The 21,348-nt window shown below is 35.1% G+C and overlaps 3 protein-coding genes and 1 long non-coding RNA gene across 4 annotated transcripts; all 4 read left to right on the forward strand.

Moving 5' to 3' along the window:
* The first annotated feature begins 361 nt into the window (after window positions 1-361).
* On the forward strand, window positions 362-2,755 carry LOC130995810 (transcription factor MYB16-like). Its single transcript, XM_057921250.1, has 3 exons — window positions 362-836; window positions 1,158-1,287; window positions 1,912-2,755. The coding sequence occupies exons 1-3, from the start codon at window positions 695-697 to the stop codon at window positions 2,555-2,557; spliced, it is 918 nt and encodes a 305-aa protein (XP_057777233.1). The 5' UTR covers window positions 362-694; the 3' UTR covers window positions 2,558-2,755.
* Window positions 2,756-8,010: 5,255 nt separating this feature from the next.
* LOC130994030 (probable carboxylesterase 7) lies at window positions 8,011-9,733 on the forward strand. Its single transcript, XM_057919068.1, has 2 exons — window positions 8,011-8,683; window positions 9,695-9,733. Exons 1-2 carry the CDS (start codon window positions 8,300-8,302, stop codon window positions 9,731-9,733), a joined length of 423 nt encoding a protein of 140 aa, XP_057775051.1. The 5' UTR covers window positions 8,011-8,299.
* Window positions 9,734-11,191: 1,458 nt separating this feature from the next.
* LOC130995840 (uncharacterized) lies at window positions 11,192-12,550 on the forward strand. The gene is made up of 2 exons (XR_009092290.1): window positions 11,192-11,494; window positions 11,741-12,550. It is a non-coding gene; the product is annotated as an uncharacterized LOC130995840 (long non-coding RNA).
* A 3,379-nt stretch (window positions 12,551-15,929) lies between these two features.
* LOC130995812 (mitochondrial uncoupling protein 3) lies at window positions 15,930-18,764 on the forward strand. The gene is made up of 2 exons (XM_057921251.1): window positions 15,930-16,401; window positions 17,982-18,764. The coding sequence occupies exons 1-2, from the start codon at window positions 16,042-16,044 to the stop codon at window positions 18,522-18,524; spliced, it is 903 nt and encodes a 300-aa protein (XP_057777234.1). The 5' UTR covers window positions 15,930-16,041; the 3' UTR covers window positions 18,525-18,764.
* The last annotated feature ends 2,584 nt before the right edge of the window (window positions 18,765-21,348 follow it).

The raw sequence follows: 21,348 nt of genomic DNA on the forward strand, positions 1-21,348 counted from the left end.
AAAAAAAAATTGTTCAAAAATTACAAAAAAAATTATAATATGAAGAAAACAATAAAACTAGTTTAATCTTATTTAAACTTGAACCAAAATTTATAAATAAATTGATTTTTAAAAAAATTAAGCTTTTTTTGTCGGGATAACACTAGTTTTTTTTCCTCCCTTTGTTGTGAAAACATGAAGAATTTGGGTATTAAAAATGTAATTTTCCTTAATTTGTGTAGCACAGAATCATAGAAAAGAAATCTAGGTGGCCCGAGTCATAAATAGCCATTAACGACAGGGTCGAGCTATAGCACTCATGTTATCATCCTAGAACAACTGGTCCTAATTCTGACGTCACGCCTTCTTTAATAGCCCGACAGCCATACACACTCGCGATTAAAGTTGCATTCAATTTCCTCTCTCTCTCTCTGCAGATACGCATCTGAGTTTTTTTAAATGAGGATTCATAATGCTGTATAAGAAGCATATAGGTGGTTTCCCTCATTAATTTTATTAGGTAAAATATTTATAATATCCTCAAAAGAATACTATGGAGTAACTAATGAATTAATTTATTGTATTAATTTTTTTCTTTTTTCTTTATGCATAGTACTTCGTATATATACATACGAATCATCACCACAGATTCTAGCTCAGTGTTTACCTCTCACCTTGTAGTGCGTGTTGTTTGATCGTAGCTAAAACCCTAGAAATGGTAGGAGAAGGACCCGACTGCAAAGATTCCATGGCCAAGCTGAAGAAAGGGCCGTGGACCAGAGAGGAAGACCAGAAACTACTCGCCTATATCGAAGAACACGGCCATGGCAGCTGGCGCACCCTCCCTTCTAAAGCAGGTACTACTATATTTTTATTTTTTCTTTCAGATTATAATTTAAAATATATACCTCATTATTAATGATGAAATTTGTGCCACTCTGATACTCACACCCAAAGTAAAGGGATTAATTAGTTGCTCCGAGAATTTACCACCCACCGCCTAATCCGTCTATTTTGGTAGTCAATGTCAGACCGTCAACTATTTCCACACAAAATATATGTTGTTGGATCAAAGAGTTTTTTTTTTTCACTTAAATGTGGGGTAGTTTTAGTTTATTTTATGGTTTACTCGTATATATGTATACGAAATAAAAATATAATTATGTATTTATTTGTAGGGTTGCAGAGGTGCGGGAAGAGCTGCAGATTGAGATGGACGAACTATCTGAGACCTGATATTAAGAGAGGAAAGTTCAGTACGCACGAGGAGAAGACAATCATTAGACTCCATGCTCTTTTAGGCAACAGGTCAGACTAAGCCTAAAACGGCTTAATTTAATCATCATTATATAATCATTGCAGGATTTTTCTTTCCATTTTCAGCTTTGCGCCTGCAACTTCAGAAACCTTTCCACATTTTTCTTCCATTTTCATAGCCTTGAATTTAACAAAAAGAAAATCGGACTTAATTATAACATAACTGTGATTTTTTGGATTTTCTAAAGATTAATTAAACTTATGTGATATATTTACCTATCACCCTTAATTTATTTCCTCACGTGTCTTGAAATATTATGATAATGCCGAAATCTAGAATTATATAGTACTACTAATATTCTGGTAATATGTGTAATCATTGTACTATTTTGCTATAACTGAACATGTATTAAATCTCACTGGTATCTATATCTATATATCAACGCCATTGTCATTGTTGCATCATGGACGTATAAATGCACGTCACATTCACATCATGAGATCATCTATTTTATACTAGTATCTCATTTGGCGTCATATTTTCAATTTTTTTATAAGTTTTTACTTATTTATTTTTCTTTAATTTCAATTTATTATATGTGATATAATTTTTTGAAAATGAAACTTTTTCAAATGTGCTTAGTTACGTTTGCTAATAAATTTTTATAATTACAGGTGGTCAGTGATAGCAGCTCATTTATCAAAACGAACCGATAACGAGATCAAAAACTACTGGAACACCCGGCTCAAGAAACGGTTAACCCGGATGGGCATCGACCCGGCAACCCACAAGCCGAAGAGCAACTCGGGTCAGTCGCGGCAGCATGCGGACCTCAGCCACATGGCTCAGTGGGAAGCCGCGCGGCTCGAAGCCGAGGCCAGGCTTGCCCGGGAGTCGAAGCTCCCGCTCCTCCACAAACTAAGCTCCGTGGCGCCACCAGCTCCGCCGCGGCACATGGCAGCGCTGCCGTGCCTGGACGTGCTCAAGGTGTGGCAGTCGAGCGCCATCCCCAGCTGCTTCTTCAGATCAGCGGCAAGCTGCAGCAGTCTAGAGTCGCCGACCTCAACCCTAAACTTCTCCTGCAGCAGCAGCCTCCCGGCACCGGTGGCGGCGAACGAGATCGTGGCGGCGGAGACTGAGGGCAACATGGACATTTCGTATCCCCCGTACGATGTTTACAGCTCGAACTACGACTGCGCGTTTAGTCAAGACTCCGGCATGGGGGGCGACCTCGTCGGAGAAATGGAAGAGAGTAAGGTTTACTGGAATCACTTGCTGAATCTGGTAAGCTCGCCGATGATGGAGCTGCCGACGTTGTAGGGAATAATGTACCATTCATCCAGATTAGTGTTTAGGGTTAACGTAGCCAATTTAGGTGTTGTTTCTAATTAGTTGTTCATGTTTTAATTCTCGCATGTTTCACACGTAAGATAAGTTAAGAGACGTGTACACGACAATGATTGGATTAGCTAGCTAGCTAGGGTTTCCCAACCTGGAAAAATATGCTCTTTAATTGCATATGCTAACTTGCATTTAGTATATTTTTTTTCCCTCGACTTGGTATTTTTATCTTTACAGAAATTAAGAAAAAAAAATTATTAATATGTCTGAGACTCTGAGGTCTCCCGGTAGGCTCGGCCCACACTATTCATTACTAAGGGATCGGAAGTGTAATAATTAATTGGATGGATACACAGTTACAGCGTCAAATCATGGGATGTTACCACATTAAGAAAATATCAGACGAAAAATTCAAGGTAAAGTCTACCCTAATTAGCATAAACTTTTTACGCTCATGGTGTAGGAATCGAACACGTCTTCTCCTCATGCAAATTAAAAGGAAGCAGACCGGTTTTGCTCTTCTAATACCACTGCTTCTCTCTTTATGTCTCACAGCTGTATAAGTATTAAAAATCGTGCACCGCTCATATGTAGACACGTCAACCTATTAATACTACAGAAGTTGTATGTAGACGTTTAGATAATCTACACTGTCGATCCTTTACTCTTTGGATGGATCGAGCCAAAGTTTACTTCTTCTTGAATCCGCTAGCAGAGGGAAACCACCTGGTACTGTAGAATGTGTTTGAATCGTGATTTTACTTTTTGTGTTCATTCACTGTAATGAAGCTTTGCTATAGTTGTCAGTGTGTGTGGTAACGCCCATTTATATGTATTTGCAAGATTGATGTGCTTGAACGTGTAAATGAGTATTTGGCAAGAAGCGTTATTGGGATATATTTTGGTTTGCGAAGCCTTGCGTTGTCCGATATTGGTTAACAAATTGTGTTAGAGTAGACATATTTTTAGCACTTTATTCTTAAAGATGGCTTTGTTCATTGAGGACATTTCCTTTAAATTTTTGCTGGTGAGAAGATAATATATGAGTTGGAATAAACATATAGTTACGTTAGAGCATCTGTAGTGGGGGCGCAGATGCCGGTGCGCACAGCGGACGAGTATCATCATGGGCAAGGACGGAGCCAGGAATTAAGTTCGGGGGGGGTTGAAACTGTACGGGGGTTCGGGGGCGGTAGCCCCCGGGAATTTTTTTTTGGGCATTATGTATATTTAATGTATTTTTTTAATTAAAATACGAGCATAATACTAATAATAACGAACAATATTTTGATAGATTATATAGTTTCAATATATCACAAAATTTTTTTTGGACATTCCGTATATTTAAGACATTTTTTATTAAAAGGCAAGCATAATAATAATAATAATAATAACAAACAACATGCATGTTCATAGATTATATATTTTCTATATATTACAAATTAGTTTCAATATATTATAATATTTTTTTTAGCATTTCATACATATTAGGCATTTTTTATTAAAAGACATGTATAATAGTAATAATAACAAACAATATTTCATAGATTATATAGTTTGAAATAATAGAATTATCCTTAAATTAAGTATATATGAGAGAATATAATAACCAAATACTCTTTTATAAAACAAAATTATTTTATAATAGGTATAAACATAAATCAAAAAAAAAAAATATTGGGAGGGGGCTCTAGCCACCCCCCCCCCCCAGCCCCCCTGGCTCCGTCCCTGATCATGGGCAAGGACACCTCTACTAGGAATCCTGATGAATTGGTGTTTCACTTGAAGAAGGCAGAGGAAATCAAACGCAACAATGATCTTTAAATTTTTATTGTAATGCAATTTTAATTTTCAATCAATGTAGTGTTAATTTTTAATTTAAATGAAATTTATGTTGTTAAATTTAATATTAATTTTAATTGAAAACAATATTAAAATTAAATATAAAATCAAAAACTAAATTTAAGAACCAAAATGAAAACTCTCCCACTATGAAGAGTGGGCTCTAAAATGATGGGGATCACTTTTAAGAGCCCACCCCCACTATTGTAGTTATACGAAAGTTGTTATAATGGGATTTTGGCAGTAATATTGTGTTTTGCTCATTATTTGATGGCATGATGATTCATTTTTTAAGAATACATATTTTTTCAGAGTATAACTTTTGAATTAAATTTATCGTGATAAATTTTGTAAAATGTTTTATGTACTTCTTGTTGAATGAGGAAGTTCAATGGAACGACATATTTAAGTGTGGATTTGACTACGAAAGCCCATATGTGGTATCTAAATGTAGGGCTGTAAATGAACAGAGCTACTCGCGAGCTATTCGAGATTCGGCTCGAAAAAAGCTCGTTCGGAGCTCGATTCGATAATAAACGAGCCGAGCTCGAGCCTGATTTCGAGCTCGAAATTTTTATCGAGCCGAGCTCGAGCCTGACAGTGCTCGGCTCGTTGAGCTCGCGAACATGTTCGAATACGATTGTTCGCGAACATGTTCGCGAGCCTGTTCACGAACCTTCAGTCGAGCCTTCAATCGAGTTAGTACACGAGCCTTAACGAGTCGAACTCGAACTCGAATAACATATTAATTAAGAAGATTTTCTTAAATTTATAACAAATTCGAGCTTGAACATCATATATACGAATATCTAACGAGCCGAGCTCGAGCTCAAGCTCGAATTCGACATTATCGAGCATCACCCGAGCCGAACTCGAACCGAGCTCGAGCTTAGTATGTGGGTGACGAGCCGAGCTCGATCATCAAGATAAAAGCTCGAATCGAGCTCGAGCCGAGCTCGAACACCCGAATATTTAAACGAGCCGAGCTCGAGCCTGCTTGTATTCGGCTCGGCTCGGCTCGTTTACAGCCCTATCTAAATGACATTAGGGAGTAAGTTGGAGTCAAACATGTGCTTATTGCGGAACTCATGCTTAGGCCATTTATTTGAGATTCGTGAAATTAAATTTCAAGGGGAATTGTTGCATTTGTTGTGTAGGGGGTTGCGGTCTATAGGCTAGGCAAAATACATTAGGATTCAACTTTGTGAATCATATATTTGAATTTTGAACCTATTGACTTTTGTGTTATGAATGATTTGAAGTTTAGTGGTAGTGCGTTACTCCTTAAAAACTCTAAGGTGGTGACTGATATGCAGGAATGGAATTAGAAGGGAATTGAATGGATTTTGGAATGAAATGATCATGGGAATGAAATAGAATCAAATATAGAATTTATATGGTTGGTATTTACAAGAAATGATTAAATATGAATGAAATAAAATTAACACAATAATAATAATAATAATATTATTATTATTATTAAATTATTATTATTATTATTTACATTTTATTATTATTATTATTATTAGTTACATTTTATTATTATTATTATTATTATTAATATTATTATTATTATTATTACTTTCATTTATTATTATTATTATTATTATTATTATTTATATTTTTTTTATTATTTATTATCATTATTTTACTATTAATATTTATTATTATTATTAAAATTATTTTATTATTTTTACTATTATTTATTATTACTATTATTATTATTATTATTATTATTAATTTTGTTATTATTTTTGCAATTATTATTATTTATTATATTAATAATATAAATTATTTTACTATTATTTATTATTATTAATTATTTAAATAAACAAATAAACTTTTATTATATAGTAATCTCATATCCGTATGAATACATAATACCATGGGGATGAGAAGAATGACTAATCCCATATGCATGGGAATAGGCATTCCATTGAGAATGACGATTCTCATTACAATAACAGTACCAGCTATAGGATTGGGAAGGGACGCAAGAATCAGCATTTCATTCTCATTCCATTCTTGCATACCAGCCATGCCTTAAATTTTATGGAGTTGTTTTTCGTTGTGTTTAAATTATGTGTTCGCTTTTTCTTGCTTGTAATGATAATTTAAATTGTGTTTGTTAGTTTCTCCATATCTTAATATTTAAAGAAATTATTTATTTATTCTCTTTTGTAAAATTACAAAAGACTAGTTATTGTGTTTAGGGTTGTAAACGAATCGAATAGTGTCGAATGTCGTGATTTTATATTCGTAATCGAATCGAATATTTATGGAATGCGAATATCAGAATTCGAATATCGAATCGAATACGAATTATTTGATTAGTTTACAAGCGCAAGGAAGAAGTGCTACTTGTGGTGGAACATTATATATAAGCGTCTTTTATAACGATTATTACAACGGTTATGTGATGTGTTATTTATGAGCGTCTTTTTCGACCGATCCAATTTTTTTGCCATTGACCCACCCCCACCCCTCACCTCACCTTGGTCGAATTTTTTGTATGAAATGTTATGCATTTTTGTCTTTATACATATGCATTTTTCTATTCAAAGTAATGCATTTTTGTAAAAAAAAAAATTAAAAAATTAAAAAAATAATAAATAATAAATAAAAATTAAAAAAATTGAAGAAAAAAAATTGTCTGGGAGGGGTGGGGGGGTTGGCGGTGGGGTAGCGAAAATACCAAATTTGTAAAAATAAAATACATTTTATGTACAATTTAATGTATTTTTGTAAAAAAAAAGTTCAAAAAAATAATTTTTTTTTTGTCTTGTGGTGTGGTGGGGTGGGGTGGGGTGGGGGGGGGGGGGGGGGGGGCGGGGCGAAAATTCTAGATTTGTAAAAAATAATATACATTTTTTTGTACAATTTAATGCATTTTGGTGTGAACTTTATGCATTTTTGTGTAAAATTATATGTATGTAAAACATGTCTGTTTTTGGGATAAGGGTGGGAATTTGGGGGGGTTGTAAAAACTTAAATGCATTTTTTTGTACAATTTAATAAATTTTTGTGTGAAACTATATGCATTTTTGTGTGAAGTTATATGCATGTAAAACATGTTTGTTTTGAGATAATCTAATTTTTTTTTGGGTTAATAGCCGGAAAATACACGAACTATTTTGAGATTTGCATATTGCACATGACCTTCAAAATTAGCCCCAGAATACATGACCTTTCAATTTAATCGCAATTTGCACCCGGCGAAAGTTCCGGCCACTCTTATGTTTGACCGGCAATGACGTGGAAAAAATTTTAAACTACGTGGCATTACACTTGGCATTTTTTACACAGTGGAATGCCACGCGTTCAAAACGACGTCGTTTTGATAGGGAGAAAAAATAAAAAAAATAAAGAAAAATATCTTCTTCTTCAATCTCCTGCCCCGCCGCCGTTCATCCCCGCCGCTGCGACTTCCTCTCCCGACCACCGAGCATCCGAGGCCATCGAAGCAGCCCCGCCGCTGCGACTTCCTCTCCCGACCACCGAGCATCCGAGGCCACCGAAGCAGCCCCGCTCTGACGCCCCGCCACCGCGACTTCCTCTTCCCCACGATCTGCCGCCCTCCACCTCAGGCCACCGCCTCCGTCTCAGATCTGGATATCGACGCTAGAGTTTTGGGGATCTAGAGTTTTGGGGAAAAAGGGAACTAACCACCTCAGACCACCGCCTCCGTCTCAGATCTGGATTGGGGATCTAGGGGCGGAGACATGGACGGTGGCTGTGTCGTCGCCGGATTTCAGAGGGAGGCGATGGCCTGAGGTGGTGCGCTAGATATGCTTTGCCAACAAGTTCACATGAATTAGTGTCAAGGAGAAAAATAAAGCTGCTAAATTTATCCTTTCTGAGCTCCCTCATCACTCATCAATGGCCAACGAGATACTCCACGACTTCTTCCCTTTGCTTAGAGTCTACAAAAATGGCCGAATCGAGAGGCTAATGGGCCAAGAAACCGTTCCCCCATCTCTCGATCCAGCCACGGGGGTTCAATCCAAAGACGTCGACATCGCGCCGGAGATCAACCTCTCCGCCCGCATTTACCTGCCGCCCAACGCCGACCGGAGCAAAAAGCTCCCCCTTCTCGTCTACTACCACGGCGGCGCCTTCATCATCGAATCCGCTTTCTCTTCTCAGTATCAAAAGCACCTCAACCACTTAGTCGCACAAGCCAACGACGCGGCGGGAGCCTTCGGCGAGTCTGGTCGAGAAAGAGGAGTCGGGGGGAGAGGGATGGGCCAGAGAGAGAGAGAGGTCAACGACGCCGTTTTGCATATTTCATGTTTTTTTTTTGTTTTTTATTTAAAAAAGCTTGACAAAAACGACGTCGTTTTACTTGATCGCCGGTGCGTCCACGTCAACAAAATTCGACGGCCACGTCACCACCGATCAAAGTGTTAGTCAACGCGGGTGCAAATTGCGATTAAATTGAAAAGTCATGTATTCTGGGGCTAATTTTGAAGGTCATGTGCAATATGCAAATCTCAAAATAGTTGGTGTATTTTCCGGCTATTAACCCTTTTTTTTTTTCATATCCAAAAAATATATTTCAATTTTACTCCTACGCAGATTTTGCCTTGGAAGACCTTGGAAGCTCCTTGCCACGAATCACAATCTTGGTCCTACGTCACTACCTAAGTACATGGTACTACATGATCCTATTCACACACACACACACACACACACACACACATATATATATATATATATATATTCAAAAGGTTTCAAATATATATATATATATATATATATATTAAAAAATGCATAACTTTTTTGAAAAGAAGAAATTAAATAAAATGAAAGTGTCAAAGAAATTAAATAAAAAAAACCCCGAACTTTCAGCGTTTTCTAACAATGGTGGTTCCTAATATGGTTTTTCAACAATGGCGATCCCCAAATTATTTCTTTCGGCGAGATAATTCATCTTTCCGTCATCGAATTTTGTATAGCGGAGCATTTTATGGAAAAAACTAAAAGTTTGAGGTTTTTTAGGAGAAAATAAAAGTTAAGGACATTTTATAGAAAACACTGAAAGTTCAGAACATAAAACACTATTAACCCTTAAAAAAATCATCATTAACCATTTGCATCGATACTTATATTACGAATGGTTACAATTTTTTTTATAACTACAATATTAAATAAACTTTAAAAAAAAAGAACTAGAACCTGACTATATTGACGCATTCCTATCTAACGTCATTATCTTCCCCGCGCAGCAACAAGTTGAAACCCTAGAATTTGTGTCTACAAATTGTTGTTCAGGGTGATCATTTAGACATGAACCCATCAATCAGACTATAGACCTGGTCGTTTAAATTTAATCAATGTCAAATGAAATTAATAGTTGAACTAGTTAATCATATTTAAGAAGGGACTCCGTTGGAGAATTGTATTTAATATGATATCTAAGCAATAACCACAATCTAACCTTGAAAATTAACATCTCGAAATTGACATAGTCAATCGGACCATGCCGCTTTCAATTTAATTTCTTAGTTATCTTATTTAATTTATCCTCTAAAGCACTTGTGAAAAATTATACGAGTGACCAAGTTAGGGCGGTCGTTACCGTATAACTCCCACTACTTAATTAAATGGATTAAATATTTTATTTAGAAGTCTCAACTTAACAAATATATATATGAAAACAAGTGTGAAGTAAACCACATTAGGATGATAATTTATTCACACTGTCAAATACTTTGCCTTGAGTCTTGAGACCGTTTGTGGTGATCTAAATAATTTTTTAAGGACGACTATAAAAATTACTCCCTCCGTCCCAATAATCCTAAACATTTTTTTTTAGAACTCATGATGTAAAACATGCTCGCATTCTAAAACGTGTTTAATAAATGCGATAAAACTTAGCATGCTCGCCTAAACGTAGTTAATATACAAATATTAACAAAAATGAATACTCCCTCCGTCCCACTGTATCTGAGACTCTTTCTATTTTGGGCGTCCTACTGTAAGTGAGACTCTTTCCTTTTTGGGTAAAAGTTTTTCCCTTTAAACACATTTTCATATTTTCACTTACACACAAAATACACCTTTCTTAATTCTCGTGCCCAAAAAAAAGGTCTCATTTACAGTGGGACGGAGGGAGTATGTTATAACCGCGATATCCAAACTAAGACATGCATAACATGCTCATGCATAATTATAAACATCCATGACATGCGAAAAATAATAAAATTAAAATAAATAATTTTTTGTGGTCCATTTGTAAAATCTTATTCTAATCTATTACAACAAAATAGAAAATAATAAAAAAGAAAAAAAATGAAAATCAGGGCTGAAAACAGCCATATTAACGCATTGGGCCGCAAGAAAATGAGTTTGGGCCCAAAAAAGGAACCCAAAAACACGCAGCCCAGCATTCCAGCCCAAAAATCGGACCAAGAACCTCTTGACCCGCGAACCTGTAATACCCCGCCCATTCTTATTAAGTTTAGAATTTATTTTAAGCTTAAATTAAAATGATTCACGCCGGATAAAAAACATGATTTAATTAATTTCAAGAAAAATAATTTACAAAGTTTTTGTAAAAATTCAAGTTATTTAATATTGTGCATTTCATATTAATTTAAAAATGAGTGTGTGAATATGCAAAATATTCTACCTATAATTAGAATTGATTTTTACAAGATTTAAATTAAAGTCTATATTGGACTTTAATTATTTATGTGTATTGGACTTTGATTTTGTATTCGGCCTTATGTTTTAATTACTATTGTTTTCATATGTAGATGAGTAGATCCAACCCAATTGAGCCTAATCTCAATCAGCCTAATTCATTTATTAATCACTTAGATATTTCCTTAATTTTGATTAAGAAATTGTGGATAGGATGGATCCACGTAACCTCTTTAGTCACCTTTCTTCTTTAAGAAGCCCCATTCACCAAAAGTTTCATCCAAGCGCAGCAACTTCTCCCTAGCAATTGGTATATACTCTATCTTTCAATTAATTTCTGCACACCCATTGTCTCTGCAAAATTTCTTGCGCAGAAATCAACCTATATTCTCTGCAAACTCTCTGTGCAGCAACTCATACTTAGAGGTTTTACCTCTAACTTTACTCTCTCTACACACTTCTTTCACAAGTGTTAAATTGCAGTAATTTGAATTCATAATTTCAACCCACAGCAAACCAACAACTCATGATTATTGAGCTTCAAAAGCTATAAAAATGTAAACTTTTACGCTCATAAGTTGCATTGCACCAAAACCTTTATACTATACTGTAGTAATTAGAACTTATGGTGTTGTGTGTGTGTGTGTTCTGTTGGTTGTGCGTCGAAGACAGAGGGAGGCCACGGCGCGGCGGCTCCGCCCGCTGTTGCCGGGTCAAGGACGGAGAGGGAGAGATGAGGCGGTGGAGCAGGGGCTAGGGCGCGGGGGATGTCTGGCCGAGTGCAGGAGAGAGATGCGGCACTGTCGTCTAAAATTTGGGCGGTGGTGACGTCCTTAAGCCGGAAAGAGAGATGGGGCCCTGGGTGGCGGTGGCTGGCCTCACCAGCCACTACGGTTGCCGGAGTCGAGAGAGGGGAAGGAGGGCTGTTAGAGAGTTGGGGCAAGGGGTTTTCAGAGGAAGAAAGGGGTGGCGGTGGTTCTCCAGCCATCAAGGGAGCTGAGAACGCGGCGGCGGCCATGGTGGTGATGGCTGTCACCGGAAATTTTGTGGGAGAAAGCCGCGGCGTTTTTTATTGTGTGAGTGTGTACCGCCGTGAGGGAGAAAGAGAGAGACATGGGAGGGGTTGAGAAGCAAGAGGGCGACGGCGGTCAGGCGGCGGAGGCGACGCTACCGCCGCCGGAGAAGAAGAGAGGGGGGTGGGAGAGGGTGCCTGCTGCGGCGCAGCTGTGTGTGCGCGTGTGTTTGTGTGTGTTTAAAGAGATGAAGAAAGACTTTGGGCTTTAGGTTTGTTCTGCACTCCCAAGCACAAGCGTAATTAATTATCAGTGTGATCAATTAACTGTGAACGTAGGAAAGGTTTTTCGAACTACGTTACAAATCTCTATGTCATTTATAGCTTTCAGTATTTCATATTCTATCTGTACACAAAGCTTATGTATTGAAACTATTAACTTGAAAAGAGAAACATTAAAATTGACAATCTGATTCACTAAAGGCTATTTCCTTAAATCGTTTTCGCTCACCAGGTGTTATCAGTCTAACTGACAAACCTTGTAGTCAGTAAGATTTATAACACTTACTCTGATTTACAGCTGATTAGACTGAAGCCTTAACTGAACCATCAATTTGTCGACTAGTTCTTCATACTGAAGTTATCCACTGAATCATTATTAGTATCAGTCTATACCTTCTTTCAACTAATCTTTGTTTTCACTGATCACGTACACATTCTTCTACAGTTATCGAAAGAAGTTTAAAGTTTTAAAATAGCCTATTGGTGTATCCCCCTACACCAGTTCAGTGACCCTTTGGGACCCAACACATTCTATTTTCAATCTTCGTACATTATATATGTACGATTTCAACAATTTAGTATGTAGTGACCCAAAATATTTTAACTTCAACTATTAAATTCTTTAATTATTTTTAATAATTAAATATTAAGTCTTATAAGTCGCCGCCTAGATAGTGCATGAGCATGAGCATTTTGATTATAATAATTACTAAGCATGAATATTATTTTTTTATTATTAATTCTATGGTTATATTTTTAATTAAAGATTCTTCTTTTGTATATAAGACACTACCTATTTCTTTTGATAAAGCCCAAATAGCAATCTTTTAATAAAGGCCAATTCTTTTAATTTCTTTAACCCATGACTTGAGCCCAAATGAAGTGAGTAAAGAATATCCCTAAAAGTTCTCCTTTTCATTTTTGCAGCAACGTGACGAAGGGATTTACCATAATTTCCTTTCCTTTTTGATACTTTTAAGACCATGAAAAGATTTATTTGATTTATCTCTCTTCTAAAAATAAACTCTCAACTCCTTGTATATATAGCACCTCCCGTCTTCCTTATTTCCTCACACTTTTCATCGAGCTCTTTTTCTGCTGGGAGAGGAACGACACGCGAGACTTAATTATGTAATTTCGAATTTTATTCAAGAAAGGTTAATGTGTGGTGTTTTTAATTATGCATTTAAGTAATTTATCCTTATTACTCCCTCCGTCCACCAAAAACATGCCACTTTACTTTCGGCACGGGTTTTAATAAAATGTGAGTGAAGTTGGTAGTGGAGTAAGGGTCCCACTTTAAATGTGAGTGGAATAGTGTGGACCCTACTACTAAAAATGGATGTGTCATATTTTTTGTGGACGGACAAAAAAGGAAATTGTGGCATATTTTTGGTGGACGGAGGGAGTATATGTTTTGCTCAATTATTTATGTGATGCAAATGAGAATAAGCTCATGACATACGGGTTATGTGATTTAGCCTACGGGCTATTATGAGAATAAGCTCGTGACCTACAGATTATGTGATTTAGCCTACGGGCTATTATGAGAATAAACTCATGACCTACGGGTTATGTGATCTAACCTATAGGCTATCTTGAGAGTAAGGGCATGGCCTATGTGCTATGTGATGATTACTATAATCGTGTATTTTATTGATGTATTTTATATAATTTGGATAAATGCGCCCCCACTGAGTCTATTGTACTCACCCCAAAACAATACTCCATCCGTCCTTGAAATAAGTTCCTCTTTTTCTTTTTTGGGACGTCCCTCAAATAAGTTCATCTTTCTTTCTTTTCATTTTTGGACAACTACCCCACCACTAATATATAATACTTTATTTATTCTTACTTTTCAATTTTTCACCACTCTCAATACTAATTATAACATATTTTTCACCATTATCAATACACTTTACCATTTTTCCTTAAAACCCGTGCCGTCCCTAAAGAAGAACTTATTTTGAGGACGGAGAGAGTATCTTTTTTCAGGAAAAGACTTGGGCGATAAAAGGTGGGCCGAGTTATGATGGTCAAGGAATAAAGATGAAGATATTTTTTGGTTTTAATTGGAACAAAGACTCAAATTCATTATGTTTTATTTAATGTTTTCCACTGCAATATAGTTGAGTTATTTTAAATATTTAAATCTTAATATTTTATTTAAAGTGCATTTTATTATTTAATAAAGAAATTGAGACGTCACATGAGTTATATATAGGGAGAAATTTTATTAAAAACCAAAGTTATTGTGAGAAATGAGAACCAAATTTCGAAAATTATATTAACATAATTATTATTGTATTTTATAACAATTGTATTTGCATTCTATTTTCCGTCTTCACATATTATATATGTACGATTTCAACAATTTAGTTTTTATATGATACTAGTACGACCATCCGTGCGATGCACGACGAAATCGAAATTAAATGATATGTTTAAATAAATAAATATAAATAATAAACAGAAACAAAATATAATAAATGTAAAATATGGTTTAAAAATAAAATACTAAATATTCAATAAAATTTTGAATTTAAAAACGTAATTTTCAATTATATATAAAGTGTAATGATAATTATAGTTATTAAACTATTTTAAATTATTTGATAATGAAATTATTTTAAAATTTTAATAACTTATTCGTTTTAAATTAATTTTTGATAATTTTTATACCATATTAAAGATCTTCTGACGAACTTAAACTTAAGATACACATTGAATATTTTTTTATAAATTAAATTTGACAATGTTTAGAAAAGAATTAAAATTATAAAAAGAAAAAAGAAAAAAATTAAAAAAAAAATTGATGAGAGAAGAGAGAGAAAAAATGGAGGGAGAAAACTCCTCTTTTATATATTATATAGATAAGAATATGGGAATTGTAAAAAAGTAAAATACAATTGTTGTAAAATGCAACAAGAATTATATTATTGTGCATTTACAAAATTTGGTTCTTATTTCTCACAATAATTTTGATTTTTATGTAACCCATATAGAGTTGTGTTCCATTGCCAAATCCTCTGTACGTGAGAAATAAGAATATATCTAAGCCATATATCTAATATGATTTAACAGTAATTGGATTAAATTTTCGATCAACCACGAAATGATCAAAATTCATAATTAAGATAAATTTGTAATTATACCATAATTTTCTACTTTCTCTGTCTAAGTCATTCTTAATTATCGCAACTTTCATTTCCCTTAATTAAGATTGGATCTAATTTCCATTAAATCGAGTACTCTTCAAAGATTCGAAATGCACAAGAATTACGATTTCATGAACAAACAAAATGCGTCCTACAATTATTGACTACAAAATTAATTTTTGGTAATGGATATTCCCTTAAATAAACAAACAATAAATCCCTTAAATTATGAGATTTATATTTTTGAATTGAAAAGCTATAGATAAACAACTAATCAGTTAATATATCAACCATCACATCTACTTAAATTAATAATCATTATTTATTCTCAATTCTTACGACAATTAACATTTTCTAAATGAAACATATATAGATTGGATTGGATGGGTCACATCACATCTATGAGTATTGGGTCTCGGTTTTGAGCCCACTTATTTTTCCCAATACCCAAGGCCCAATAGCGCTATCCGTGAAGTAAAATCTGAACTCTCGTTACTCTCCCATTGAAACAGCGCCGAGAGATGGACGCCGGTGACCGTGGCGTGAAGAAGATGGCGGTGACGTCAATCGCGGCAATGGTGGCGGAGACGACGACGTTCCCGATCGACCTTATCAAAACTCACCTCCAGCTCCACGGCGAGTCGGTGCAGTCTACGCGCCCAGCGTCGGCATTCAGGATCGCGCTCCAGATAGCTCGCAACGACGGCCTTTTGGGGATGTATAGAGGCCTGTCTCCCGCTGTTTTCCGGCACATGTTCTACACTCCTACTCGAATTGTCGGCTACGAGCATTTGCGCAACAAATTTGGGCGATCATCCGATCGTTCTCTTCCCCTTTATAGCAAAGCAGTAATCGGTGGAATTTCTGGAGCTATTGCTCAGGTATTTATCACTTGAATTTGCTATTTCAATTCCATAAAAAATTGTACAGACTGCGTGCGTGGATTTTTGGATTCTCCTTAGCTGCCTATCACAGTAACACAGCGATTTGCATCCATAAAATTCTTATATTTGATTTATTTATGGCGTATCTTTGCTTTACTTTTCGTACGGAATAAACATTGTGAACATATTGAGAATTCATGCAGTTTTAGGTTTGGAGTTGATTGATTAGAAAAAATGTGTTTTCTGAAGAAAAAAGATGAATGCTCAATTTTTTATAATTCACCTTCGAAAGATAAGAAGCCTGTATGGTTGAAAAATTGGAAAGGCTGATTGATTAATTCTTATCCTACTCAGTAGCTAGTTAAAACAGAAGTTTGTCTAAAAAAATTAGAGAGTTAGACTGATAGGGATACTTCATTCGGGTAATAGATTGGATTTTCAATACCTATGAGACTGAAATTTGAAGGATGATTACATGATCCAACAACTTCAAAGTTGTATAATTCATCAAAGTATGTGGTGGATTAAACTATACTAGTATTTTTTTTAAATATTCAAGTTATTAGCTAAAGTAAACGCCCCCTTAGAGGTAATCTTTTGGCCAATTGGAGGACAGCGGAACAATGTTTTGAATTGGCTTGGGTCTGAAATCAATATTCATAGGCAACCTTTATATGTTGTTCATTAATATATTAAGAGAAAAAAGGTTCATAAATTGGTGATAAAGATAATATTTTGACTGGAAGGAAGAAGCGTTGTTATGGTGTCTGTTACAGGATAGGCAAGGCGCATGAGAAATTTGTGAAATTTTTGGTTTTCCTTTAGCTGCTTAACTGCCATGGCACGATAAACATTGAGCATTTTGGTTCAGTAACAAGTACAGCTACCAAATAGTGAAGTGAACTAGTTGAATTACTCATAATATGGTTTCCCAGCATTCATAATCAGGATGTTAATGGGTTGAATTACTTATCCTTTGTTGTTTTTCTGAGAAATTACACGCATCTATGTTTAGGCTATGGAAGTCAATGTCTTGTTGGGTAACATGTAATTTAGCTCTTATGGCATTTCTTCATTTCTATGTTGTTCGTTGTGTTTTATTATTGAAGAATTGTGCTTTTACAGCGTGCCTTGTAGATCCTCTATTCTGGAGTCCAGATTCTTCATATAAATACTGTTTAATAGTAATTAATATGGAGTACAACTTAGTTTTTCCCGTGTGTTCTAATTTTCAGAATAATCTGAGTTTTTTAACATCCATAGATTGTCTTCGTACATGCAGCTACAGAATTTTTGGCCTACCTCATTCCTTATTAGTTCGTTTATTTTATATGCTTCAGAGGCAACATTAACTAAATTTTGAATGGCTTTGTGTCTATTTCTGTTATCTAATCAAGTAATAATGATTAAATTTCATATCTTTTACTCAATGCTTTTTCTCGAATAATTACAGCATATAAGAATATTTCATATTGTGTAACTACTATGGCTAACTACTGATGTTGATAATGTAAAATCATGGTCTTCTAGATTTAGTCATTGTTTGCATTTTATTTATATTTGCTTTTCCAGCATAGGTCATTGCTAGCCCTGCGGATCTCATCAAAGTAAGGATGCAAGCAGATGGTCTTATTTCGGGCCAGGGTCTCCAGCCCCGGTATTCTGGGCTTTTTGATGCCCTAAACAAGATTGTTCACGCTGAAGGAATATTAGGCCTCTGGAAAGGTGTTTCTGCAAATGTGCAAAGAGCATTTTTAGTAAATATGGGAGAATTAGCTTGTTATGATCATGCCAAACGGTTCATAATCAAAAACCAGATCTGTGATGACAATATTTATGCTCACACTCTATCTTCCATCATGTCCGGTCTTTCGGCGACTGCTTTGAGCTGTCCTGCAGATGTGGTTAAGACTAGAATGATGAATCAGGCTGCGTCGACGGAAGACAAGATAAAGTATAGAAACTCCTATGATTGCCTTGTGAAGACCATAAGAATTGAGGGGTTGAGAGCATTGTGGAAGGGATTCCTCCCAACATGGGCCAGGCTTGGTCCTTGGCAGTTTGTATTCTGGGTCTCCTATGAGAAATTCCGACATGTTTCTGGGTTACAGTCCTTCTAACTATGGATTTTTCTCATCATTTTTTTCCCTTGTGCTCTTCTTTTGTGTTTCTGATGATTTAGTCAAGGACTGGTTGCTGCGTGATTTTTTATTTTTTGTGTTCCGAGACACTAATACATATCATTCTGGCTAAAAACCCACAATTTTTTATCTTCTGGGGTCACAAAATGTAAAGATAGCTAGCATTGTGAAGCTGACTGATATAAGAGACTCTACATGATTATCATCTTCAATTTTCTACAACTGTCTCTTGATTCTTACTCTCTATCTTTAAATCTTAGTAATTCTTAATTGCTTGGCCATACCAGAAACTAGCTGTCGTCTCTACAGGTGATTTTACAGCCTGAAAAAGTAAGAATATTTGATGACATAGAGCTTTTTTTTTACATTCTGTATGGATCTTATATTTGTTCCTACCGTTTTAGTCTACTGTTTTAGGTATAGAACCCTTCTTTACTGGCTCTGACAATAACTTTTGTTCAGTGTGTTAGTTTTTTACTTTTTACAGCAGGGCGGCAGGTGATTATTTTGTTACTATGTTATTGCTACTTGAGTAATGCATATGTACTTGCTTTTACTTGCTAAAGTCAAGAAGTTAGTTTGGGTATGATGAGCCACATGTAACTCTATTTTTTTTTTTTTTTAACTCTGAGATATGGTGATATTAATTCCAAGTTGAAACTCTTTTTTTACAGTTGGATTTGCTATCCTATTCCTATACCTAAAGAAATGCGTTGGTCTTGACAAAAACATGCAGTATGCTTTAGTCGGGCATTATTATTATTGATTTTCTTGATAGAATGCATGTTTTGTTGGTGCTAAGGAGCACGTGACAACTGATGCCACATTGTTTGGATGCTTTATACTCCTACTTAATATTAGCCGTACTTAATGTGTAATGATTAATTCTTTTTTGTAGGAGAATTTCTCCTTCACATTCTCCAATGAAGGTAGCGACACTTTGTCCTGTTGCGAACTGCTCCATTTGAATTGACAGACTCCTAATTCGTTACAAAATCATGGTTTAGAATTGAGATTTGGTTGTATTGAAAGGTTGCAGATGGACATTGATAATCTTGTTATGAATGGCGTTGAGGAGGAGGAAATGGTTAGTCTCCCGTTGGATTCCAGCAGTTAAGGCTGTCGACTTGTATGCTTCACTCTCTGCCTCTGCTTGCTCATTACTCACAATATTCATGACTCTGGCCACCCTCTTATCTTCCTAATAATCACTTAATTCCCATCTAAACAATTCTCTCTCTCAAACATTCCACGCCCTTTATTTTATTAAGCCGTTATCGGGTTGCAGAAACACATCAAGGGGAAAAAGATTAAAAAAACTGGGGAATTATTTATTGCCCCGTGCACAACGTGGACATGAATGCGACCACTTACACACGCAGAAAATTATACTATGGGATCTTTTGTTTTTAATTTTTTGCAGTTTCGTAATAGTAAATGAGGGAGAAGCAATTTTGTAATCAGTTTTAATTATATGTCTAGTGGGTTGGAAAAAATCCATCTTTCATTAACTTATGCTAATAAATATGGCTCTGAATTCCAGTACCACTATGAACTGGAAAATATTCACTGCACAACTGCCGAACACGATACATTTACTATTCTTCGTATTTATAAATCCATACGCGTTAACCCCACAATAAATAAATAAAATCAATACATCACCTTATTTTCAAAACGAAATCAATTAAGTGAGGAGGCCTAGTTCAAGCGGTAAAATTGAGACACATCGAGAGATATAATAGGTTATTGAGTTGGAACGATTTTGTGGGTCGTGTTTTCATTTGTTTAGCCTATTTTATTCTAGCTTTATTGTTTATTTGGATAGTTTAATTATTTTATTGTAATTTTTTAGTATATGATTTGGATTTTATATCTCAAAAAATAAATATGAAATCAACAATTGTAAATGACACCGCCTCATCACACTTTATTGCCCACCACGTTCAGTGCCTGCCATTAATGGCCTGTTTAATTCCTTGTAAGAATTTAATAGTGTTGAATTACGTTTCAGTGAATGCAATAACTGCTTATGAATTAAAATCTCTATCTTTACCATATTCTTCTTAATAAGAACTCCCCACTTGGCGCTCTACACAAGAGCGTTTAATTTAAACGAAAGCAAAAAGCTGTTTAAAAAAAAGAAGAAGATAGAAAGCAAAAAGCTGGTTGAAAAAAAAAAAGAACAATAGATAGTACCTCTCGCAAAGAAGCTTTAACTGAAAAGATGAATGTATAAAAATAATCCAAGTTAAATTATTAGTATTTATTTTGATAGATCATTAATTTTAAACTTGTTTTATTAGTAATATCGTGTCACTCAAAATAAACAGCAATATAGTATAAATGAATATATAAAGGATTATATGATCCAATAAATTTAAAATTGTTTGATTCATCGATATAAGTATTTATCTGTATTCAAAGTAAACGAGTATTATCTCCGTATTTTTGTTAGCTAATTACTGATGAATATTAGAGTAGGATTCTGGTAAACTGTGATTGTCCAATTCAGGGGCGGAGCCAGGCCCCTAAAGACAAGGGGGGCAGAACATGATAAGAAAATTTAAAATAACTTTGATAAAAATAATTCTCTATGATCACTCATATTCTGAAAGCGACGTAATATCAAATCATTATCAACTGTCTCAAAAATTTCTTTCTCGGTATAAGTAACTAATTAAACAATCATTCATTAAACGATCACCCATTCGATTTCAAAGCTGACTTTGACAATCTAAATAATAGTTGTAGTTGTCACAGGTAAAACAAGTGTCAGTTTAATAAACTTATACACCAATGA

This window comes from Salvia miltiorrhiza, chromosome 7 (assembly GCF_028751815.1).
Source record: "Salvia miltiorrhiza cultivar Shanhuang (shh) chromosome 7, IMPLAD_Smil_shh, whole genome shotgun sequence".
Lineage (NCBI taxonomy): Eukaryota > Viridiplantae > Streptophyta > Magnoliopsida > Lamiales > Lamiaceae > Salvia > Salvia miltiorrhiza.